Source organism: Rhipicephalus microplus, chromosome 4 (genome assembly GCF_043290135.1).
Source record: "Rhipicephalus microplus isolate Deutch F79 chromosome 4, USDA_Rmic, whole genome shotgun sequence".
NCBI classification, from domain to species: domain Eukaryota; kingdom Metazoa; phylum Arthropoda; class Arachnida; order Ixodida; family Ixodidae; genus Rhipicephalus; species Rhipicephalus microplus.
Window position 1 is genome coordinate 108,395,244 of NC_134703.1, and position 21,921 is coordinate 108,417,164.

The 21,921-nt window shown below is 45.9% G+C and overlaps 1 protein-coding gene across 2 annotated transcripts in view; it reads right to left on the reverse strand.

The window, feature by feature from the left end:
• Window positions 1-21,921, reverse strand: part of LOC119172260 (glycine receptor subunit alphaZ1) — a 148,198-nt gene that overhangs the window by 24,614 nt on the left and 101,663 nt on the right. For both annotated transcript variants that reach the window (XM_075893482.1, XM_075893481.1), the window contains exons 2-3: window positions 12,577-12,785; window positions 3,151-3,218 (exon numbers count right to left, since the gene is read on the reverse strand). In XM_075893482.1, the coding sequence (XP_075749597.1) occupies window positions 3,151-3,218; window positions 12,577-12,785 (277 nt within the window). The remainder of the gene's footprint in view (window positions 1-3,150; window positions 3,219-12,576; window positions 12,786-21,921) is intronic.

Consider the following 21,921-nt stretch of genomic DNA (forward strand, 5'->3'; position numbering starts at 1 on the left):
ACTTCAAGATTGCACACGGAAAAGACAGATGCTCACCGGAAACGTGACACTTTGCGCACCCTCCCCTCTTTTCCTTATTAAGAGCTGTTTAACCGAGACAACGTTATCCGCACGAAAAACACTTCTGGCGTTAAAAGAAGTATGAATCAGGACAGCAATGAATAAGCATATTTGGCGCTCGAGGAGTTGCAGTAAATGTTTTTATTCAGGAGGAAGCAGCACCAATATAAACAGTCATCACATTTCCTCTTAATTAGGTCTAGCTTTGTCCCCCCCCCCCTTTTTTTTTGCGAGAAAACAGCAGGACGTCCAGGACGGCTGGACGTGACACGGCCCAGTCGCCAAAGAGGGCGAAATGACCTAGAAGACCTCCCTGCCTTCTCGGTCCCATCATTTACAGCTAGCCTCGACGCAGACAAATAGGCGGCCGCGTGCTTTCGACAGCGAAACGGCTTCCGCCGTCGCTAACGCAACGGGGAACCCGTACTCGCTTCTGGAAGGGCGGACGCGTCACAGGGACTATTCAGACTCGCGCCGGCTCTAGGGATTCTGAACAGGAGAGGGAGGAAAGTAAAAAAAAGGTGAGGGGAGGGGAGTGGATGCGTTGCAGGGGACTCGTCTCCGTCGAGGCTCCTCCTCCAAAAAAAAAAAATCCTGAATTGTTCGGCAGTACGGCCTCGTTATGTTTGACTTCACCCTCAACGCCACTCTCATTTCCTCGGCGCAGCCGTATCGCTGCTTCCTACGATCCACAGAAGCGAAGAAAAGCGAGAGCAAGCCACAGTGTATGGCTTCTATCGTCGCTTTCGTCGCCAGTCGCCGTGTTCTTGCGCTTAGACTTATCGTGACGTCAAGCTGTGAGACAAGAAACAATGGAGCAGCCGCGGGTTATGGCTATAAGGTTTCCCCATTTTTGCGTGGGCTTAGTTTTTCTCGGAAGGCGTACGCGACCTTGAACCTATGTGTCGCCATGGCGCCCTCCTGATGAGGTGTTTAAACAATTTGCGAAAAACCGAGGCTGCCGAGCGTGTCGTTAGAGAAGCTTGTTTGCAGTGGTGGTGTTCCTCGCGTAAACCGTTTTGTCGTTTGGTGACGTGCCATCCTAGTACTCAAAAGTCAAAGAGATACTTAAACAGTTAACTCCTAGAGACTAAATAAATGATACACCACGTGATGTGAGCACTGTGTTTTCCTTTATTGATCAATGCGACATGTTAAGTGGTCATTCTTTACTTCGCCTGAGCCTACGACAAAAGAAATTTAATAAAAAAAAACGAAATCAGATTTTTTTTTTGTGACTACAAACGGGAAACGGTTATTAGAGCTCTCCAGTTATAGGCGCACACAAAGAAACAACAATAAAGAGTTTGCAACTATCAATACAGAGCGAAACTGTGAGTATTTCCGAAGGCACGCTATCGTTCCTACCGTAAGCAAGGCGGTGCGCAAGTAAAAACAAGAAGGGCGTAAAAAAGGAAAAGCGAGGCACTCTGTTGTCAACTACGCGACGATTTCAGAAGCTGAAAGTGAGGGTTGGAGATACGCAGAATCACTTTCCAGCCTTTGATGCTCAAGACAAGAAAAAAAAAAGAAATACGTACTCGAAGATCTCGCCTAGCGTTGAGCGTCTCAACAGAAGACTGCTGTTCCGTGCGATCGAGTTGCAACAGTAAAAGGACGGGCTGACTTCCGATACACCTCGCACGTCGAAAACGGTCACAGACCTAAATGGCATGCACGTCGCATCGCGTGTTGCTGTCCGCGCTTCGCTTTCGGCACATGGTCGCTATCTCACCAAGACTGGATCGCGGCGAGGTCTGACGAAACTCACTCGAGTGTTTCGCTGCCGGTCACTGCGCGCCGGCGTCCCGCAAAATGCGGGCCGTGCAGTCGGAAGACGGCAACCCGGCGCATTGTGAGTCCGTACGAACCGAGGAGATGGCGCTGGACGTGCGCACTCCTTTCTGGCGGCTCTCCTCGTCCACGCAAAACTGCGTGCCGTACACCGAAGCACGTTTCGCACTGGCGGTTCTTATCGTTGCACTTCCAACAGAAAGCAATGCAGCCCGTAAGTGTGCGCGCGTTTGCTGCTCGGGAAGAAGTTTCTGCCCATGGCTAAAGGTTTCGCTTCGCGCGTGTCCAATCACGCACAAACATTCGCAGGTACTGCACTTTCTTGAAGTGAAGGTGCGAAAAGATGCCGACTTCGATCGCCCTCACAGAAAGCTGGGCTTGTTGGTTTCTGGAACCATGGAACATGTTTACTGCGCTAAGGATAAACTTTATTCTCGCTAAATTCAGAAAAGAGGTGTTTGCTCTAATTTCGGCACCCATAATGCTTTGCGTACACTTTGTTAATATAAAAAATACCATTTACGTTTCAAATTATGTTTTCCTAAACTGTACATCGAGTAACGGGGATGGCGTTCAGGTTGCCGTATTAACTTTGTCTGTTTGTTCAACAAATCCTGCTGTCAGCATCTTTTACGAGAGTGAACCCCAATTCAAGGACAAACGACAGTAGATATTATACGCGATTTATTGGTACTAACCCCGCAGTGTCGCAAGTATCGTAGGTGCATGGCCAGCGCATATTTACTGCAGTAGAAAGAAATTACTTGAAATGAGCGATATTCGCGAACATTACTGATCATACTTTTTAACATTTATAGCGATAGCTTAAGGTATATATTTGATTGGATTGTGTCTTGTGCTCTATGCGTCACTTGAAGGGGAATCTTATTCTGCGGTCATGACACTGAACTCCAGTGCAGTTATGTCCTCGGTTTGTGTATACTTTTGTGTTCCGTTATGCGTAAAATATTCTGTGCTCCTTTGACTCTGATTTTGTCTTCAGCCTTAATAATGTCATGCGACTGAACCTTTTGCATATGCGACCTTTATTTGCCTGATTTATATTTATAGGAGCAAATGCCAACCGCGTGAAGCACCCCATAAGCGACACAAGATATAAAAAATACATGTAAAGAGTTATTGTTCTTCAAACACACCCACAGTCATTCTAAGCTTCCGGTTTTATTTTAGTTTTAGAGGTAATTACGCTCATATACAGTAAAAATCGTTTTTTTTCTGGAGTTAGAAAAAATCGTAATTTAATATGACGGAATCGATTGGTCTTGGAACACTTACCATGTTGTTCGCGTTGACAGGGCCTATGCTGTTCACGTATATGTTCACTTTGACGTACGTTGGATGCCCTGAATAAAAGAAAGAGCAGAAAGGTGCATAAGTATTTCATTCAGGTTATGCCGGAAAACAGGCTTACACAAATGGTGCGAAACAAGGCTCAACGTTATAGGCTTATGTTGCACTCACGCTAGGTGCCATCATGAAGTTCATCAATGAGTAAGCCGCGACAACCGACCAGGTCTCCCAGGCTAAAACCACTCGAGCGCCATCATCACTCCATGAACCACCCCCACCCCAAGTAGACGAGCAAACCGTTTATAAATTGGTATAAAACAAAAAAACTATTACCTGATGTTGTTAACCTCAGGTCTTTCGAAGGCCGGGGCTCTGACACCATAGCGACTTTGATGACGAATCCCGATGCCACCACGTCGTTATAGGGTGTCTAAGTAGCACTGGCTTATCGCGCGGTAAATACGAATGTACGGTACGCAGCGAGCAATAAAAAGTAAATGTATAGGTGTAACCTTAAGGCACACTGAAGTATCAGAGTGGGTTGAGAAAACAAAACTATTATTAATGTTATCATAGTTGAAAAAAAAGGGCATGTAGCGCGTATGTACGATAACCACTGGTCGTGGCGTGTAATAGCCTGAACTGCAAGTCAAGGCAAGCACACGAGGGGAAGACAGAAATTTTGGGTGGGTAGATCAGATTAAGTAGTGTGCGGGTACAGCACGGCAGCAGCAAGCACAGGACTGGGTTGATTGGAAGAACATGGTAGGGGCATTCGCCCTACAGTGGCCGTATTCAGGCTGGTGATGGTGATGATGGTGAGTAACTCAGGAAATAGCGTGCCATCGCGGTCGACACGTAGTTAACTTAACCTGCAAGGTCTCGTATTAGCCACTATGTCCATCTCAAAACGTTACTGTGCGCATGCAAGAACTCCCGCAGCAAACAAAAAAAAATAAAAAAATGGGGAGGGCCCCTTTTTCTAGAAGAAAAGAAAGGAAAGGACGCCTTTTTCTGTAAGAAAAAGGGGCTTGGCGTGAACGAGCTACCCCTTTTCTTTCTTTTGTCCTGTTACATTGCACAATGTTTTCTCCTAAATGTTTGATTCCTCCATGTTTCGAATCAGGCCACCCCTGGCAATCTTAGCAGCGCAAAACATGTGGATGCTACAAGCAACGACGACGGTCATGCACTCACATTCCAACAGTAACGAAATGTGCCAACATGAAATGAAGTGTGCATTCTCTAAAATATGAGCTTGAAACATAAGAAATGGCTGATCACCGACTAGCCCACGATCGAGACACAGCGATTATTCGAAAGCGGCGAACACAAACACACGTGACCAGCACACCTTCGAAACCAAATTTCTGCAGGCTTGCAGGCGCCACGTTGTTCCGTTACTACGCCGCCACCACCACCGAAATGTGCAGCTCATCAGAGGCTACTGTACCACAAGCTACAGTGCAGCCACAGCGTAAACTATGGCATAGTCGTTGCGTCTTAAATGTACTTCTGCAATAAGGAAGCGTACAAGCTACGTCATTACTGATCCGCGCGTAAGCCGCACGGTAATACCTTCAGTGCTAAATCTGTACGTCTTCAGAGAGGGCTCTTTAACTAATGGACGACGATCATTCTGTCGCGCGATAGTTGCCTGGCTTCTACCTTTAATTTCTTCGTGCCACGCACCTCTGGGTAAGCTCTCTGTTTCTCCCTGATTGCGGGGACGGACAGGAGCGCGAAGCGGGTGCAGTTACTAGCACTCATTCATTCTGGTCGATCGATAACTTCGAACGCAACTTCGATGGTGTCGGTTTCTGAAACGCGCTAGGTAATTGCTTCGCTAGGTAGCTGATGGCTATAGTAACGCCAGCTTGTGCAGTGAATGATGCACTCGGCATTAACTGAGAAACGTACGATGAATGACTGTGGTGCCCACCAATGTATGACGTCAAAAACTGCGGCAAGGGAGTTTCTGACAAGTCAAGTCAGGAGCAAAGAGAAAAGTCAGGAGCAAAGAGAAAAGAGCAAGGCACCATGCGAAATTGCGCTCGGAACTTTGACTTTACTCCATTAGTCGATGGAACGTAGAAAACTCTGGAAGCAATCACACATCTTCATATTTGGCTGATTTTTGGTTACTCAGTGCTCTCAACTAACTAACGCGTACAACGCTCTTGTGCTCTTCAGGGTTACCTTCTACAGCTGACGGATCACTTTTGTCATGAATTAATTTTCCTGAATAATATTAGACTCAGTTCTTATCGGTAGCGAGCTTTCTTCTCTTGATTTGCAGCTCGTTTCTTTTCTTAGGTTCCATTTGCAGTGGTTTGGGTTGTTTAGCTATGTTTGGTTAGATTTACTACACCCAAATCGCAATTTATCAGAGCAACAATCATGTCGTTGGAAAAAAAAATGGCCTCGAGACGTTGGTAAGAAATTCGCAGTTGCATATTTTCTTCCCTAGATTACCTGTTAGTTGAGCTTTTTATTGGTACGCACTATTAGGTTAGCGCAAAATTCTTTTCCTTTTCTCGCAATCAGCCGTGCAATAGGAATTGCGGCACGTGTAGTTTTTTTTTGCTGCGTATGGAAATACGAATGTTAATACAAATATATTTAGCTGCTCTCTGGTGCTCTATTTTCTTGATCGTGCACACAGGATCGATGCATAGTTAGCGAGTGACCACGACTGCTGTATATAGAAAGCGTGTTCATGTGCACCTAAACCCCCAACCGCTTCGCTAGTGCTATGATGGCTGCAAAAACACAGCATCTGATATTTCAGTCTGTTTTTAGATGATGGCAGATGACACAACAAATACTGCTAGGTTGTGGTGGTCTGGGTGCGCCTGCTGGACGCTGATATTTGTGTCCCTGCATCACTACTTCTCCCTTTCCTCCTAGTTTTTTCTATTCTTTTTTTCTTCTCTCTCCCCTCATGTAGGGTAGCGAACCGGGTACATTCTGGCAAACTTCGCTGCCTCTCCTCTGCAGTTTCTCTCACTCTCACTTTTTGATTATTGATTGATATGTGGGGTTTAACGTCCCAAAACCACTACTTGATTATGAGAGACGCTGTAGTGGAGGGCTCCCGAAATTTCGACCACCTGGTGTTCTTTAACGTGCACCCAAATCTGAGCACACGGGTCTACAACATTTCCGCCTCCATCGGAAATGCAGCCGCCGCAGCCGGGATTCAATACCACGACCTGCGGGGCTCTCACTTTTGAAGCGAAGGTCAGGATAATGAGGTTGTGGGTCTGACAACCTTTAATTTCAATCAATAATTCAATTCATTCAGTAATCAATCAGTCAGTCAATCAATCAATTTACCTTACGCCGATATCAGGAAGCTAAGCTGCCGTTCCACTTCGGTTATCGCCTGTACTTGGCACAGTGTGTGTACCCGTTCATGGTCCCGTGAATGATCACCAAACACAAACAAAAAAAAAAGTTCGCGCGTCTACGAAACTAGGGTCTACCAAGCATTGCGACATAGGGAGCTGTTCCCCGACTGCTTCGCATAAACTGCGCTACAGTGAAAGGTTGAACAGGCAAAATGTTTCTCGACCTGTTCCTTGTGATTAGCGCTGTTTAAGCATCATACATGCCTCTCATAAAGGGCGATTCCAGCAAGCCGTGAGATATACCAGAATAATTATGCGATGTGTGAAATTTTTTGTGGCTGCGTAAGCTGGGAATGTTTATTATTATTATTATTATTATTATTATTATTATTATTATTATTATTATTATTATTATTATTATTATTATTATTATTATTATTATTATTATTATTATTATTATTACATCACACCTCACCTTTGTCGCAACCACAAGATACAGCTTGTGGTTCAACTTGGATGAGGACTTGAGAAGTGACAACTGTTGCGGAATGGAACAAAAAAAAAACTTTGACCACTGTATTCTCAGTACGTAAGTACGTAATTACAAATTCAGGCAACCGCCCCACCCCACCCCCCGTCAACACACTCATTGCGAATGCACAGCCTGGGACCTCTTTCGTAAGATAAGAGTGAGAAGCATAGAGTACATTAACGACCCGCCAAATGACAAGTGGCTGTCTCAGCTGGTTGAAGACGTCAGGTCGGCCACCACAACGGTACAGACTCATCTTAAGGTCCATAAAACGAGTAAGTAGGCTTGCCCACCTTTTTGAGGTAAAAAACGTCCTCTGTACCCGGTGGGAAGCACACCGTCTGAATCGAATACTGCGAAAACGCATCGCGAGTCTTAATCAGGAAATAAGCGCTCACTGTCAGACGCTAGGAAAACAGCGTTGGGTCTAGTTTTGCAATACGATGGATGGAAAAATGAGAGTTGGGGTGAAATATAACCTTCTCAAACACCTGCTGCAGGAGACCATATCTAAATCCAACCATACGCGCTTGGTAGACACAATATTAAACTCGGAGAGGAAGGCAAAATCGGATGCGAAAGTAATGGAGCGTCTGGCACAGAGAGACCTCCCTTTGGATACAGCCCGTCCTCTTTCTGGCTACGCGCAATACACGGGATCCCCAGCCTTCGAATTAAATAATGATTGATTGATTTATTGATATGTGGGGTTTAACGTCCCAAAACTACCATATGATTATGAGAGACGCCGTAGTGGAGGGCTCCAGAAATTTCGACCACCTGGGGTTCTTTAACGTGCACCCATATTTGAGCACATGGGCCTACAACATTTCCGCCTCCATCGGAAATGCAGCCGCCACAGCCGGGATTCGTTCCCGTGACCTGCGGGTCAGCAGCTGAGTACCTTAGCCACTAGACCACCGCGGCGGGTCTTCGAATTGGACAAGCCTTCCAGAAAGCATAGGTTCCGACCACCTTAACCAATGTTAACGGGAACTCCTTCCCGGGCCTCGGTGGCATTACAAACAAGACACTTCGCAAACCATACGACGACTCTGTCATCACCTCACCAAAGAAATAAATTGTATTTGGGATTTGGGATTTTTCCATGAGCATTGCAAAGTGGCGTTGGTCATCCTCGTCCCTAAACCTGGCCAGAGTCTCAGTCTTAACAACTTACGACCCATTTCACTGACGTCTTGTGTAGGTAAAGTCACCGAACATGTCTGCAACAATCGGATATCGAAGCGCATAGAAAAAATTAACCTGTTCCCGCACATCGTGACAGATTTCAGACCACACCTATCTACTCAGGACGTCATGAAAGTGCTGAAGCATCACATTATAAATCAGGAGACGAAATACGTTAAAGCCATTCTAGGACTCGATATTGAAAGGGTCTTTCACAATATCTTGTACTTCGATGTATTTGCCTCCTTCTCTTGCTTTAACCCCGGAGCCAACTTTCACAAGTTCGCTAGCTCGTTCCTCAAGAATAGAAAAGCCACTATCCAGCTGGGAGATCTCAAGGCTAACGCTTTGATCTAGGTTCTTTCGGCACCCCGCAGGGCTCTGTCGACTCCCCATTGCTACTCAACATTGCAATGTGCGACCTTACTGCCAAGCTCTCAAACCAAGAAGGCACCAAGTTCACCATCTACGCGGATGACATCACCATATGGAGTGTCGGTGGCTCGGAGGGCTGTGTGAAGAGCTCTCATCAAGAGGCTGTCGACTGTGTTAAAAAAGAAAATGGGCCTTAAGCTCTCATCAATAAAGTTCGAACTTCTTTTATATCGACCCACGAGAAGGGGACCCAAACTGAAAAACTGAAAAACCACTGGCCGACATCATCGACATTAGGCTGCACACGGCATCAAGGCAGCATATTCGGAGGGTGGACTTCATACGCGTTCTGGACATTATCATGGAAGCTAACGGAAAGAATGGCATCACGATCGACCGTCTGACTTCCAAGGCTGAAGGGGTCATCCGACTAATATCGCGCATTTCTGACAGTCGGAGTGGACTTCGGGAGGACATCCTTCTCAGACAGTTTGATGCATTTTCGATGAGCCACATGAGTTATGTAGCATCCATGCACAAGCGGCAACTCCATAAGAGGACTAAACTGAACATACTCATACAGAGAAGAATCAAGAGAGTGCTTTGCATTCCCATGTGCACAATCACTGAGAACCTTATGTACCTTGGGGTCCATGACACGCTTGAAGAAGTTATCGAGGCTCAGAAAACGGCACAGGTTGCGAGGCGCTCAGTCAGATCAGCGGAGGAAAATATTCTGGTTGACACTGGACTCACTGGCCTGACGCTCGAAGTGAAAGATATGTCACTTGAAGATTGTATGCGCTTTCGCATCAAAGAGTGCCCTCTTCCACGAAATATGCACCCACAGTACAACGTGGGCAGGCCTGTTGCACGAGCCTCGTCTTTTTTAGCTCACTCTCACGTCCACTGGTCTGTTTGATGCCTTGTCGACCCCGTCCAGAACCAGTACGGCGCTTCCACAAACTTTGGAGTAGTGTCCGTAAATACTAAGGATCTGATTTTTTTTCTCAGCGTCGGTTCAAACCACTTATTACAAAGTCGAGCAGATGGCCATTGCACTAACCTTCCTTGAAACACACACACAAAAAAATATTTACATGGACTCCAAAGCTGCTGCTAGGGCCTTCGCTTTTGGTTCCGTGTGCAAAGAAGATTTTAGAGCTTTAGCTCACAAGAAACTCACCCACCACACTATTACTTGGTTCCCTGCTCGCCTTGGCTCGAAGGTCGGGGGCCTTTTCTATGTCAAAGAGCTAGCCCACACTAAGGCGCGAAGTTTTACTCACCGTGCTGGGACTTGCGCGGCTCAGACAGAAGAATCAGCCCCCCGCCTCTATTTCAGAGATATTTGGACTATATTTGACGAGGTCATAAAATACTATCAAATGAACCGTAGGTTCTTTACACTGCCACATGAAAGCTTGTCTAGGCCACAGGAAATCTCCCTTCGCATGCTTTAAGCGGGAAAATAGCCCAGCCTCAATAACATAAAATCATTACTCCGACAACTCATAACTCTGTCCAGACTGCTATTATCACAGTGATCTTAGCCACATGCTCGGGAGGTGCCCCCTTTTACAGGGAAAAGATCAAAAATTTTCTGAAAATTACTTTAATTTCATGCTCAAGAGCCTGGTCCTCACCCAAGAATCAAGGCTGTCCAGAAAGCCCATGACGTGGCGGAGAAGCTAGGCCTCCACATTTAATTATTATTATTAATAATAATAATAATAATAATAATAATAATAATAATAATAATAATATAATCTTCTATCTATCTATCTATCTATCTATCTATCTATCTATCTATCTATCTATCTATCTATCTATCTATCTATCTATCTGTGTAGCAGAACGAATCACCATAGAAGGTATTCTGTCAAGTTCTGCCCTGTTAAACACGATGGTGAGGCAGCGCAGTAAGTACGGCGGCTCTTATGTGGATTTTGTCAACTCTAGAAATAATGGTGCAGAAATCACTTCAGTGAGAGCATCTTTTTGCATAAATACACGAGGAAGCGATGTTTAGAAATCATGAGAGTCCTGAATTCCATCGCGATGTCCTATGAACAAACACACACACACACACACACACACACACACACGCGCGCGCGCGCGCGCACACACACGCACACACGCACGCACACACACGCACGCACACACACACACACACACACACACACAAATAATTAGCCAGCATCTTTTTTTTTGGAGGCACGTTACATCCCCCCACAGAACAGAGCTTCCTGTATTAGGCTCCAAGCGTTGAACAGTGCATAAGCGACAATGGTGGAAGGTATGGCGAACGTGATGTGCTGTTTAAACAGACAAAATCAATGTGGAGCCGCAACTTTTTGTTTTGTTTCAGTGTACTCACTGATCGATAACGCGGAACTGCTATCAGCTTAAGCGCGTTTGCTCGGGATATTGCCCTAAAATATTCAGAGACACGGAAGCATGAACTCTAGGGGAGTAAGGTTGACAGTCGAGAAATAAGGTAATGAAATGAATTTTGTTCATGTTTTGTTCTGGTCGCGGAACTATGGCGGGCAGCCTGGTTGCGCAGAGTTTAGCGAACATATTTGTTAAGGTGAGTACGGCCATGAGCCTTACGAAAGTGTGGATGCGGTAGGCAGATGTATATAAAATATAATGTTAAAGGCTTTTGAACATCACCTGGACATTAAAAGAAATAGTAGAGGTTCAATATACGGTTACTGCTGCTAGCTTTTGTTGAGCTTCCCAATGAAAAGACGCCAGTGCTATAGTACATCTATACCATTTTTTGTTTGTGAAGCCAGGAAAAGCAAATGTTTACAAAATGTAGCTTTTGAACTGAAGGGGGCCGAAAGACGTGTGCGCCAAAACTGGGGTGTCTTCGCTTATTCAGGAATTGTTAGAGGGAACTCGACTATGGCATCGCGTGTAAAAGCGCGCCGGGTAGTACTTAACGAACAGCTGTTAAGGCGTTCATAAACAAACACATGTAGCTGAAACTCACGAATAGGTAATCACTGGTGAGGTAAGTTGGGCATCGCACGCAACTCGTTTTCGTCAAAACATCGCGTTGATTATTGTGTTCACCGACAATTCGCAGCACATCATACATGTAAGATAAATGCGCGTAACTTACGTTTTATGCCGAATATACATTGCAAACGGACATTTTTATTTGCGCCCCATTTAGTGCGACCTCATTGTAAGTAGGTAGGTTGCCAAACTGTTTTATGGGGGCCACCCCCATGCAATGGGAGAGAAACGTTAAGTTCACCCTGCCGTTAGTCAATCGGCCCATATGTCTCGTCTTTGTTGAAAGAGCAGGATTATGGCCACTCTGGATGAAGCTATAATGGCAGCCGAGGACCTTCATTGTTGCATTATAAGAACTGTTCGTTTCGCATTTTTGGTCCCAGAAATCCCGGGACCAGCAGCAGGTCACAATTTCTCCTTAGTTTTTTTTTATTTATTGTGAAATATGTTTTTATTAGACTCAACCAATGGAAATGGGGAGTGTGTGCATGCTGAGAAACTTTGCCCCCTGTTTATGACAGCAAAGCTTTATGCCAAAGAATACGTCGCCTATAAATACGCACCCCTATAGATACGTCGATTTAAGGGGCTATGTGTTCCGTGTTCATGGAAGACACGCTCTAGTCAGAGTGAATCAAACAGATGGGTTGAGAATCTTGGGAAGTTAGAGAGAGCAGCACTCTGGGCAAGATGATTATTCCTAACTTCAGTATGACTACGCAGAAAAAAAACATGGAAACACTCGGACGATAAAGAAGACACATCCGTCTCAGCACCCCGACACACACTCGACAAGTTCATTCGTGGCGAACCAGAATCTGTCCACGTGTACCTTGCGCGACGTTCTTTGTGGCATTCCGCAAAAGCATGCATGCGATCGAAAGCCGTCCATCAAGGCTTTCAAACTCAATCCATTCCCAAACTTACCCATTCCGTAGGTGGGCCAGGCGCGCTTGTCGTACTGCTCGAGCATCTTGTCGAGGAAGGCGAGCCGCGGAGCAGGCACCGACGGGTCGCCACCTCCGGGCGTCTCGGCCGACGTCGCAGGCACGTCGCTTGTCGCGGGAGAATCACTCTCGCGCTCCACGCTGCTCAGGTACACCTCACTACTGCTACCCGTGCCTCCGGTACTGCTTCTGCAGGTACGAAAAGCCCGATTGAAACGATAGTATGCACGTCGCTTGTCGCGGGAGAATCACTCGCGCTCCACGCTGCTCAGGTACACCTCACTACTGCTACCCGTGCCTCCGGTACTGCTTCTGCAGGTACGAAAAGCCCGATTGAAACGTTAGTATGCACGTCGCTTGTCGCGGGAGAATCACTCGCGCTCCACGCTGCTCAGGTACACCTCACTACTGCTACCCGTGCCTCCGGTACTGCTTCTGCAGGTACGAAAAGCCCGATTGAAACGTTAGTATGCACGTCGCTTGTCGCGGGAGAATCACTCGCGCTCCACGCTGGTCAGGTACACCTCACTACTGCTACCCGTGCCTCCGGTACTGCTTCTGTAGGTACGAAAAACCCGATTGAAACGTTAGTAACTCCATTGATGACTTGCGTCAGGTGTGACTTCAAGTGAACGACCTTCATTTCTTGCTTTTTTTCCAATACTTCCCATGGGAACACTAAAGCGCAAACATAAAAAGAAGAACGTGAGACATACAAAAGCGACGACCGCATTTTAGATGGAGGTGGAAATGCTGAAGTTGACTCAACAGGTTAAAATAGCGCAATACACGCGAAAAATTGGTTTCATGCAAAAAGGAAAAGTTCGTTTTACTGTCATAGTTTTCTTTAAGTGATAAGCGCTTAATTGTCAATAGTATGTCGGCATGCAGTGTACGTTAATTGTTAATGTTGCTAAAGGAGTGTTTCTTAAAGAGTAAGCCTTGTAATAAATGTAACAAAGTGTTTCGGATAGTGGCATCACTTGAAAAAAAATCGATGCTTCGATCATATTTGAATCTAAGAAAGATAGTATAGTAACTTTTGCATCAGTGGGTTTTTATTCGTGTCAAATAAATCCAGTAATTTTAGCCTTAAGCATAATTTTATGTTGTGAGCCGTGCATAGAAAAACCTTTTATAGGTTTCCACAGCATTATTAGAGCTTTTTTTCACGAAAAATAACACCAAAAACATCTCCCCGCACGGTGTGTGGGCTCGTTCTCTTCATCTCTCGGTCACTGCCTCTCAGGACATCGCGTATAAACGTGGTGCACCAAGAAGCGATATCGGTGGCGAATGGCGCTCACACTTTAATTAAGAAATTCTTCGGCTAATTATCCCAGGGCGGTCGATTTCATCGTTGCCGCTGACGGTACACCGGTAAAGACGGCACGCACAGCTCCCGCATTGTGCGTAGTGAATATGCTGTTTCTCTTTTCCTTTGTCAAGACATGAACTGGCGGTGGCTTTGCAAGAGCCAATCGACAACTCTTTCTAACGACACTGCGATAGTTGTCTGGCACATAAGAATAGCGGAAGTTGATGTCACTCAAACGAGTTTCTTCCGAAAGATTTTCTTAAAGCAGCTATCTTTTTCCCAACATGGCACGTACACAAAGCAGATCGAAGGGAATTGTAGCGAATCCTAATTGCGATATCGGCTACCGAGCACACAGACTCTTCTAACAACCGGAGTAACAGCAGTCATTCGCCTTTAAATATACCGGCCACTTTTTTATGTGCGACAACCTCCATACAGTGTCTAGCGATGTCAGCATGAACTACATGTATATATTCTTCATGGGATGGCCCAAGCATTATGCCAACAACATATTAAGTGGAAATCAAAACAGACCTTTATTGGGGCGAATCGCAAAATCCATATGTGCTTTCATATGAAGTGACATTGTTTGTGTTCTCTGATTTTTAGGAGCGAAGCTCCTTATGACGTGGGTCTGTCACTCCTCTTCCTCCTCCTCCTCCTCCGTATGTATGTATGTATGTATGTATGTATGTATGTATGTATGTATGTATGTATGTATGTATGTATGTATGTATGTATGTATGTATGTATGTATGTATGTATGTATGTATGTATGTATGTATGTATGTATGTATGTATGTAGCCACCGGTGGCACATACCCACTCTAGAGTGGGTTTGTGCCACAGGGTTCATGAGATGGGAGATGGCGCTACTTGGAGTGTTCACTAGAAGAACGCACGGACGAGCGCACAGACGGACAGACAAATGGATGTACGGACTCGTGGACGAACGCACGGACAGACGGAGGGACACATTGATTGACGCACGGGTGGTCGCATGGATAGACGGACGCAAGAACGAACGGACGGACGAAAGCCCGGACGGGCTGACGGACGCTTCGCCCCACTCTTCATCATTCACTCCGTGGATATGCTGTGATTGTTTTCCAATGTTTTTATGCGCTATCTTCTTCGCGTGTAAGGTGCTTGTTGTGTACGGAGCCTCTTGGCAATCACAGAGCTACGTTGTTCAGCCTTCCCATGGATGTCCACAAGTCTGAAAGTTTGGTGCACTTATCGATCGCCAAGAAATGTATACTGAGTGATCGACATTTTTTTTTCTCAGTAAGACGGTGCTGTACGACCTGTTTTATGAGCTGAAAGTGCGCCGTTTTAATTTCAGCTGCTCGCAGATCAAGATATAACTAGTGTGGTTTCACCGGTGCGTGAGCCGACAAGTTTGGCAAGTGCTGATCGGGAAGGCAGCCAATGAGTTTCCTCGTCGTCACGTATACGAAGCCCATTGGCGTGGTCGCCTTCCAGGACAGGCATTGTAGAACTGTATTCTCTTTCAATGACCCGTCTTACTCTATGACATAAAAAATTAGCAGATCTATCACTTTCCGATTCACACCTTTTTGATGTTTGTTGTAGCCTCCACGGCTCGGTACTTACCACACTGGTGCAATATTTGCAATATTTTCTGTTGGCCATTGCATTTTTCCTACAGCATTTACAACTCCTCAATCATTCTGCTGGTGAGAATGGCGCTGGCACCTCTGGAAGATAGTGCACAGCAGATAGGTGACAGTTTCGGTTACTGCCAGCAGTGACGCTTGTTAAATAAAAAAAAAGGAAGATCCCACGTACAGTAGGAATCGATGTTATGCGAAGCACGATTGGCAGCGGTTGATACGTCACTTTAAAAGCAGCACAACATTACGCATTCATGTACAGCACAAATTATGCTGTACATGACTTTCACGTCATGATTATCACGTTTGACGTGTCATCTGACGACGAATGTAAATGACTTGTCCCAGCATGATAATCATGTTTGGACCTGTCATTTACATTCGTCGTCCATTCATGTCACGTAACACCGAATTTGGTATATGGAGAACTAGTGAAACAACCATGAGCACGCTATGAGCGTATCATGTAGTCATGTTTTACATGACACGCATAATATGATTACCATGTATGGACTTGTCATTTGCCTTCGTCGCCTATTCACGTCATGCACTACCAAATTATTTGGTATGTGTGGAGCTAGCGAAACAGCCACGAGCGCATCATGAGTGTGGCATGTAGTCATGTTGTTACATGACACACATCTCACGACTAGCATGTTTGCATCACTCATATACCTTCGTCCTGCATTCGCGTCCCGTAACAAGAAATGTGTTTTATATGCGAAGCTAGGGCAACGACTGAGAGCGTACCATCAGCGTGGCGTGTAGTCATGACTCATAACTTACATGAAATGCATAACATTATTTTCACGTTAGGGTCTGTCACTTGTGTTCGCCATGCAGTCATGTGATACCATGTCAATTTTGCAACATGTCAGGTGAACGAAACCACCGCAAAAGCAGCAAGACCATGCAATGTAAATCATGACATTCATGACATACATGTCATGATAGTGATGTTATGAACGCACTTATGCTTGTCATGCAGTCGTAATTAGCCATAACAAATTCGGTATTGATTTCATTAACGAAACTTTCAGGAGGGCTAAAAGTCTTAGGCGGCTAGATAGATAGATAGATAGATAGATAGATAGATAGATAGATAGATAGATAGATAGATAGATAGATAGATAGATAGATAGATAGATAGATAGATAGATAGATAGATAGATAGATAGATAGATAGATAGATAGATAGATAGATAGATAGATAGATAGATAGATAGATAGATAGATAGATAGATAGATAGATAGATAGATAGATAGATAGATACGCTCAAAGTCGCCGAAGTTCGCTAAGAAATGCTTCGCATTTAAAACTATATCTGACATTCTTGTGTTTCAACAGTGTGTTGCAACTTTCGTGCCCAATGGCATGTATATTTCTTTGTGAGAGCGCTGGCTTGCGTTCTTCCTGGGCTTCTTTGAGCAGCGGTCATTGTTTACCGATATCCAGCGCCACTGCGGCAGCTCCTCAATGTCGCGCTAGTCATGCGTTCCCTCGCTAAAAACGCAATCATTCGGCTGACCACATTTTCATTGAGCGGTCGAGGCAGAGCACTGTGAAGCATACTGTGAATGCTTCATCATTTTTTCTGAACATACTTCTTCGACAGGTTACTGCTCTCCAAAAGTAGACAGATATGAAATTGTCAACAGGTAAAATTCATAAGCCTTCTTGTCATCTCGGCACGACAGAAAAGCACGCCTTTTAACAGCAGAGCTCTTAATTAAGGTCGAGATTGCTCTAGATAACATTTGCCTTGTCAAGCAGGAATGCGCCGAAGATAAGCCACACTGGTACTCTAATAATGGAGAAGCTTGTGGACTTAAGCACCACAGGGAGAAAACAAAAAAAGATAGATAAAAGGAGAAAGAAATACTTTGTGAAGAACATGCGGTTGGGAAAGCAGGAGAAAAATGAAATGGTCCCATTTTAACCGATGCAGAACATGCCTATCAACTTGATGCCACAACCTACGCAGTTCAACTACACTTCGCAACGTGCAGAAAGTGAAGCTGCTCAAATTTTTTTTTCACTTACTAAGGATCTTGTTGTCACCTTAGAAATGTGATCATTCAAGCGGCGATGGAGATCGTTTAAGGGTGATGAAAAAAAAAAGCTTAAGCAAAAAAGCGTAAAACAAAGGCCGTTATAAACACGGACACAAAAAAACGATGTTGCGAATCATCTTTCGTACCACAAATAGAAAATTTGCCAATCTCTCGGGTGCCCAACATGAAATACTGGTCTGGACCATAGCTTCGCTCTCTAGAAAGGCAGCACCACCAACATGTTCCTCAGTGCAAACAATTGCGAGAAAGGAAAATAAAAACACAAGAAAGCGATCAATGTCCCCCTGAGAATCAAGTGTGTTACCATGTCAATCATCCGTATGAAGACCGCAACAGCCGTGATCGTCGAGAAGCTCATTCGATTTGCAGAGAAGGCCGCCACAGCCTCTCCGTAAAAGTGTGGTGGCAACTCGGGAAGATTGAGTGCCCCGCGTCGAAAGGCTGCGTGTACTGAGATACGACTGTATACAGTGGGCAGTGATGACGAAACGCATTTGAAGACGACAGTCGCAACCCCTCAAGAAACTAATCCCGTTTGCGGAAGATGCAGCCGATTCTGGTTTCAGGCATGCACGAGGGAGAAACAAGCATCGCCGGAGCCGCATATGAATAACTATATTGCTTTACAGAGTACTACAAGGGTGGCAAGGCTCACTTGAATAGATCGAGTATCCGTTCTCAGACTGACGATATTGCGTCAAGCGCAGGCTGGATCACTTGCACATCCCGTACTGCTGAACCGCACGTACCCTGCGGAGCACGAGATGCTCAGTCCGTTTGGCACAATAGAAAATGGCACCCTGCCACGCATCTTGGCAGAGTGCACAGAACTTAAAGACCCCCCCCCCTTCGTTTCCCCCCGACACCCCGAATCCCCGATCCCTTGAGCGATAGGAGACCTGGTTATCCAGCCCCACCCTACCGACTCAGCGTGCAGAGACGGACAAAGGACCGGAGCTGCTGAACTGTAAGCAAAAACTATCGAGTTTGGGGTTTTCGCTGCTCATGACCTCTCAAAACTCTCTCGCGTTTAAAATTACCACCTCGTGTTGGAGTAAAAGGTGGTACATGCCATAGTTTTACCACCACCTCTGAGGCACGTAGTAAAAGGATATCAAAATTCAGTTTTACCACGTAGCGAGTTTCTATCACGTGATTTTTAACCTGCGTTTCAGAGTTAATTACCGCATGACTGCAAGATGCAGCTGCTTCGTCGGCTTTTGCCCCATACCCCACGAGTATGGCTCTCAGTGAATCCTGAAGGTACGCGAGAACCACAAATGTTTTTTTTTTTCTTGGCATCGTCGTGCGTCATGACTGACTTCGAGTCAACGCACTTTCACTGGAACGGGGGGCAGCATAAGCACGATGAGCGAAGACAGCATTCTCTGGACGAAAAAAAAATGGAGGGGAAGGCGGGTTCTGAAAAAAACTGCTGTGGAAAGTTGTCCTGCATATTTCTGCAAATTGTTGACTTTTGCTCTGCGGTGGCCCTGGAGAGAGACGGTGCAAGAAGCTCGGGATCTGTGTGTCTGGTTGAGCTCATGGTTCTCACGTGTTTCCTACGTCATGGAGCGACCGTGCGCTTTTGAGCACCTCCGACCCTGCACGTCACGGATACCTCGCTTCCGTGCCGAATCACGAAGATCTGCCATTGGTAAGAAAATCTAGCTGGTGTCATCGTCCGTGGTTGCTTCCTGCAGAAACGATAAGCAAAACGCTTCACTATGCCGTCGGCACCGAGCCGTGGCCGCCAGTGACTAATGGGAGCGTGTCGCCGAGGCAGGAGAAAGAAGCATCGCATATATTTTGTTCCACAGAATACGATGTCATCTGGAGTAAAGGTGCTGCCCGAATTGTCCGCCTAATGCACCAACTGCTCTCAAACATGTAGCGCGAAGCCGAGAGCCGATACGAGGCAGACAGAACGAACAAGTGCCTGTCGGTGAGCACGAAGAAAAACTCGGATGGTGGACCGTCTCTTTCGTTGGAAGTACATAAGTCGCCCAGTCCCCGTAAGACTCCGCAGATTGCAGACACGTGCTCATTTGTGCCTGAAATGACGACGAAATTCGCGCAGGATATGCATTATGTGATCGCCAGCTGTGTTTCATCGCACAGCCGTGTCCTCGAAAAGGCCTAGCACGCTGTCGGTAAGCGCTTGTATGCAGGCGTGCACCGCTTTTCTACGCCTGTTGTTTTGAATACGTGCTGCTACTGTGTTTGTGCATCGTCGCTCAATGACAATCATTGAACTGCCGTGGTTTGTGTGTACTTAGGTATATTTTGTGGACTTCTGCAACAGCAGTGCTAACACTGGTGAAGCCAATAGACCAATGTGCCAGCATTAAATAATCAAAGAGGCGAGATCGGGTGGGTTTATAATGAAAGATCGGTGTGACTCTTAGCAACCTGCAGCTCACCTTAAGTTCACGCTTGCACTTTTAACCGTCATTCTTAATCGATGTGAGAACACAGCTCTCCTACCGGTACTACACGGCGGGTCTAAAAAAATGACGGCATATCTACAGAGTGAATGATGCAGAGTGGGGCGAAGCATTCGTCCATCCATTCCTTCGTGCTTCTATCCGTTCATGAGTCCGTGCGAGCGTCTGTTCGTGCGTCCGTCCCTGCGTTCGTCCATGCATTCGTTCATGCGTCCATCCATGCATCTGGCTGTGTGTCCGTTCGTCCATCTATTCAACACTCCAAGTACCACCATCTCGCATCTTTTCATCATATATTCCCCATATAGAAGCACCGTCATCCAGCGGACAATCCAAGGACTAAGCGAGAGGTGGCACACGCACACTTTCTTACGGTTTGCGCTTCGGGTCTACTTCCCACCTTTAACCACCTCGAGTTCATGGTGTATACTAGTTCACTGTATTCATGGCACTGCGACCTAACGCTCGCTAAACCTTTCTAAAACCAAGGAGGTTACACCCACCGAGTATAACGTAGCAACCCTTTCTTGTCAGATAGTGCTCAATGTACATGCCAATGGTTGCTATTGGGAAATGAGAGACAGAAGAATTCAGCTTTTACTTCCTTACGACTTGCGCTTCGTATCTACTTCCCACTTTAACCACCTCGAGTACATGGTATACACTAGTTGATTGTATTCATGGCACTGCAGCTCAACACTCGCTAAACCTTTCTAAAACAAAGGAGGTTACACCCAGCGTGTATAGCGTATAGCAACCCTTTCTTGTCAGATAGTGTTCAGTGTACATGCCAACGGCTGCTAATGGGGATCGCAGCGTGCGCGTTAACTGAAATCTGAATGCTCCTGTCTCTCATTCCCCACTAGGAGCCACTGGCTTGTACATTGAGCACTATATTTTATTGTTCAACAGCACACAGAAGAAAACTCTCACCCGCACCACTTTGGAGGTCTAAATGTTATCCATGTTACATACCACAACAGCTACGAGGGACGAACGGGTGCCACTTAAAGGAGCTTCGCCCCTAAAAATGGGTAACCATTTAGAGTACTAGTTACTCTACCGTGGGAGAGCTTAAAGCCGTCCCGTGGCTACGCTAAGAAGAATATCACGACCAGCAAACGCCGTAGGAGCGATATGTGTTTAGAGAAAGTGGTTAACGATTTCGAGTACTTAGTACTCGACTAAGGGAGAGCCTAAAGCGGTCCCGTGGACTTCACATTTTTTCGGAGGGGGGGGGGGGTAGAAAAAAGTGGGTAACGATTCAGAGTACTGGGTTTCTACTATGGGAGAGCTTAAAGCCGTCCCGCAGTTCTTCGAGTGCAGGATGAAAAGTAGTCGCAGGGGTACGTACACCCTTAACAACCACCCGGGCGAAGTATGAGCACTCGCTGAACGCCCAGCCATCTTGAACTGGTGACTGCGTTCGTACTTGGGTCCATTGTCAATCAAAAAAGAAATATTGTGCTTATCTGAGATGCAATATCAGTGTGTTGGTAGTAGATAGTGTGTTCCTTTACTCCAAATACATAGGTACGTAATTATAAATACCCCTGCGTTTCTTAGGCTGCGCTGAAAATGCGACGCTACGCACGAAAGAAGGCCGGCAGAAGGCTATCGTTTGTAGACTGCATTTGCAGCGAAGCACGCAGACACGCGCCCAATTTCTCATTGCTTAACATCACTTGCTACATCTTTTGATGCTCATGTTCTTAGTCGAAGTCCCCACCACAGATAAAATCCCACGTTTTCTCAACACGGCCGTGCTTCCAAAACCTGCGGTAGGGTTGAAGTAAGTACAGGGGTGATTGGAGGAAACGGGAACAGCGCGGAAAGCTGTTTCC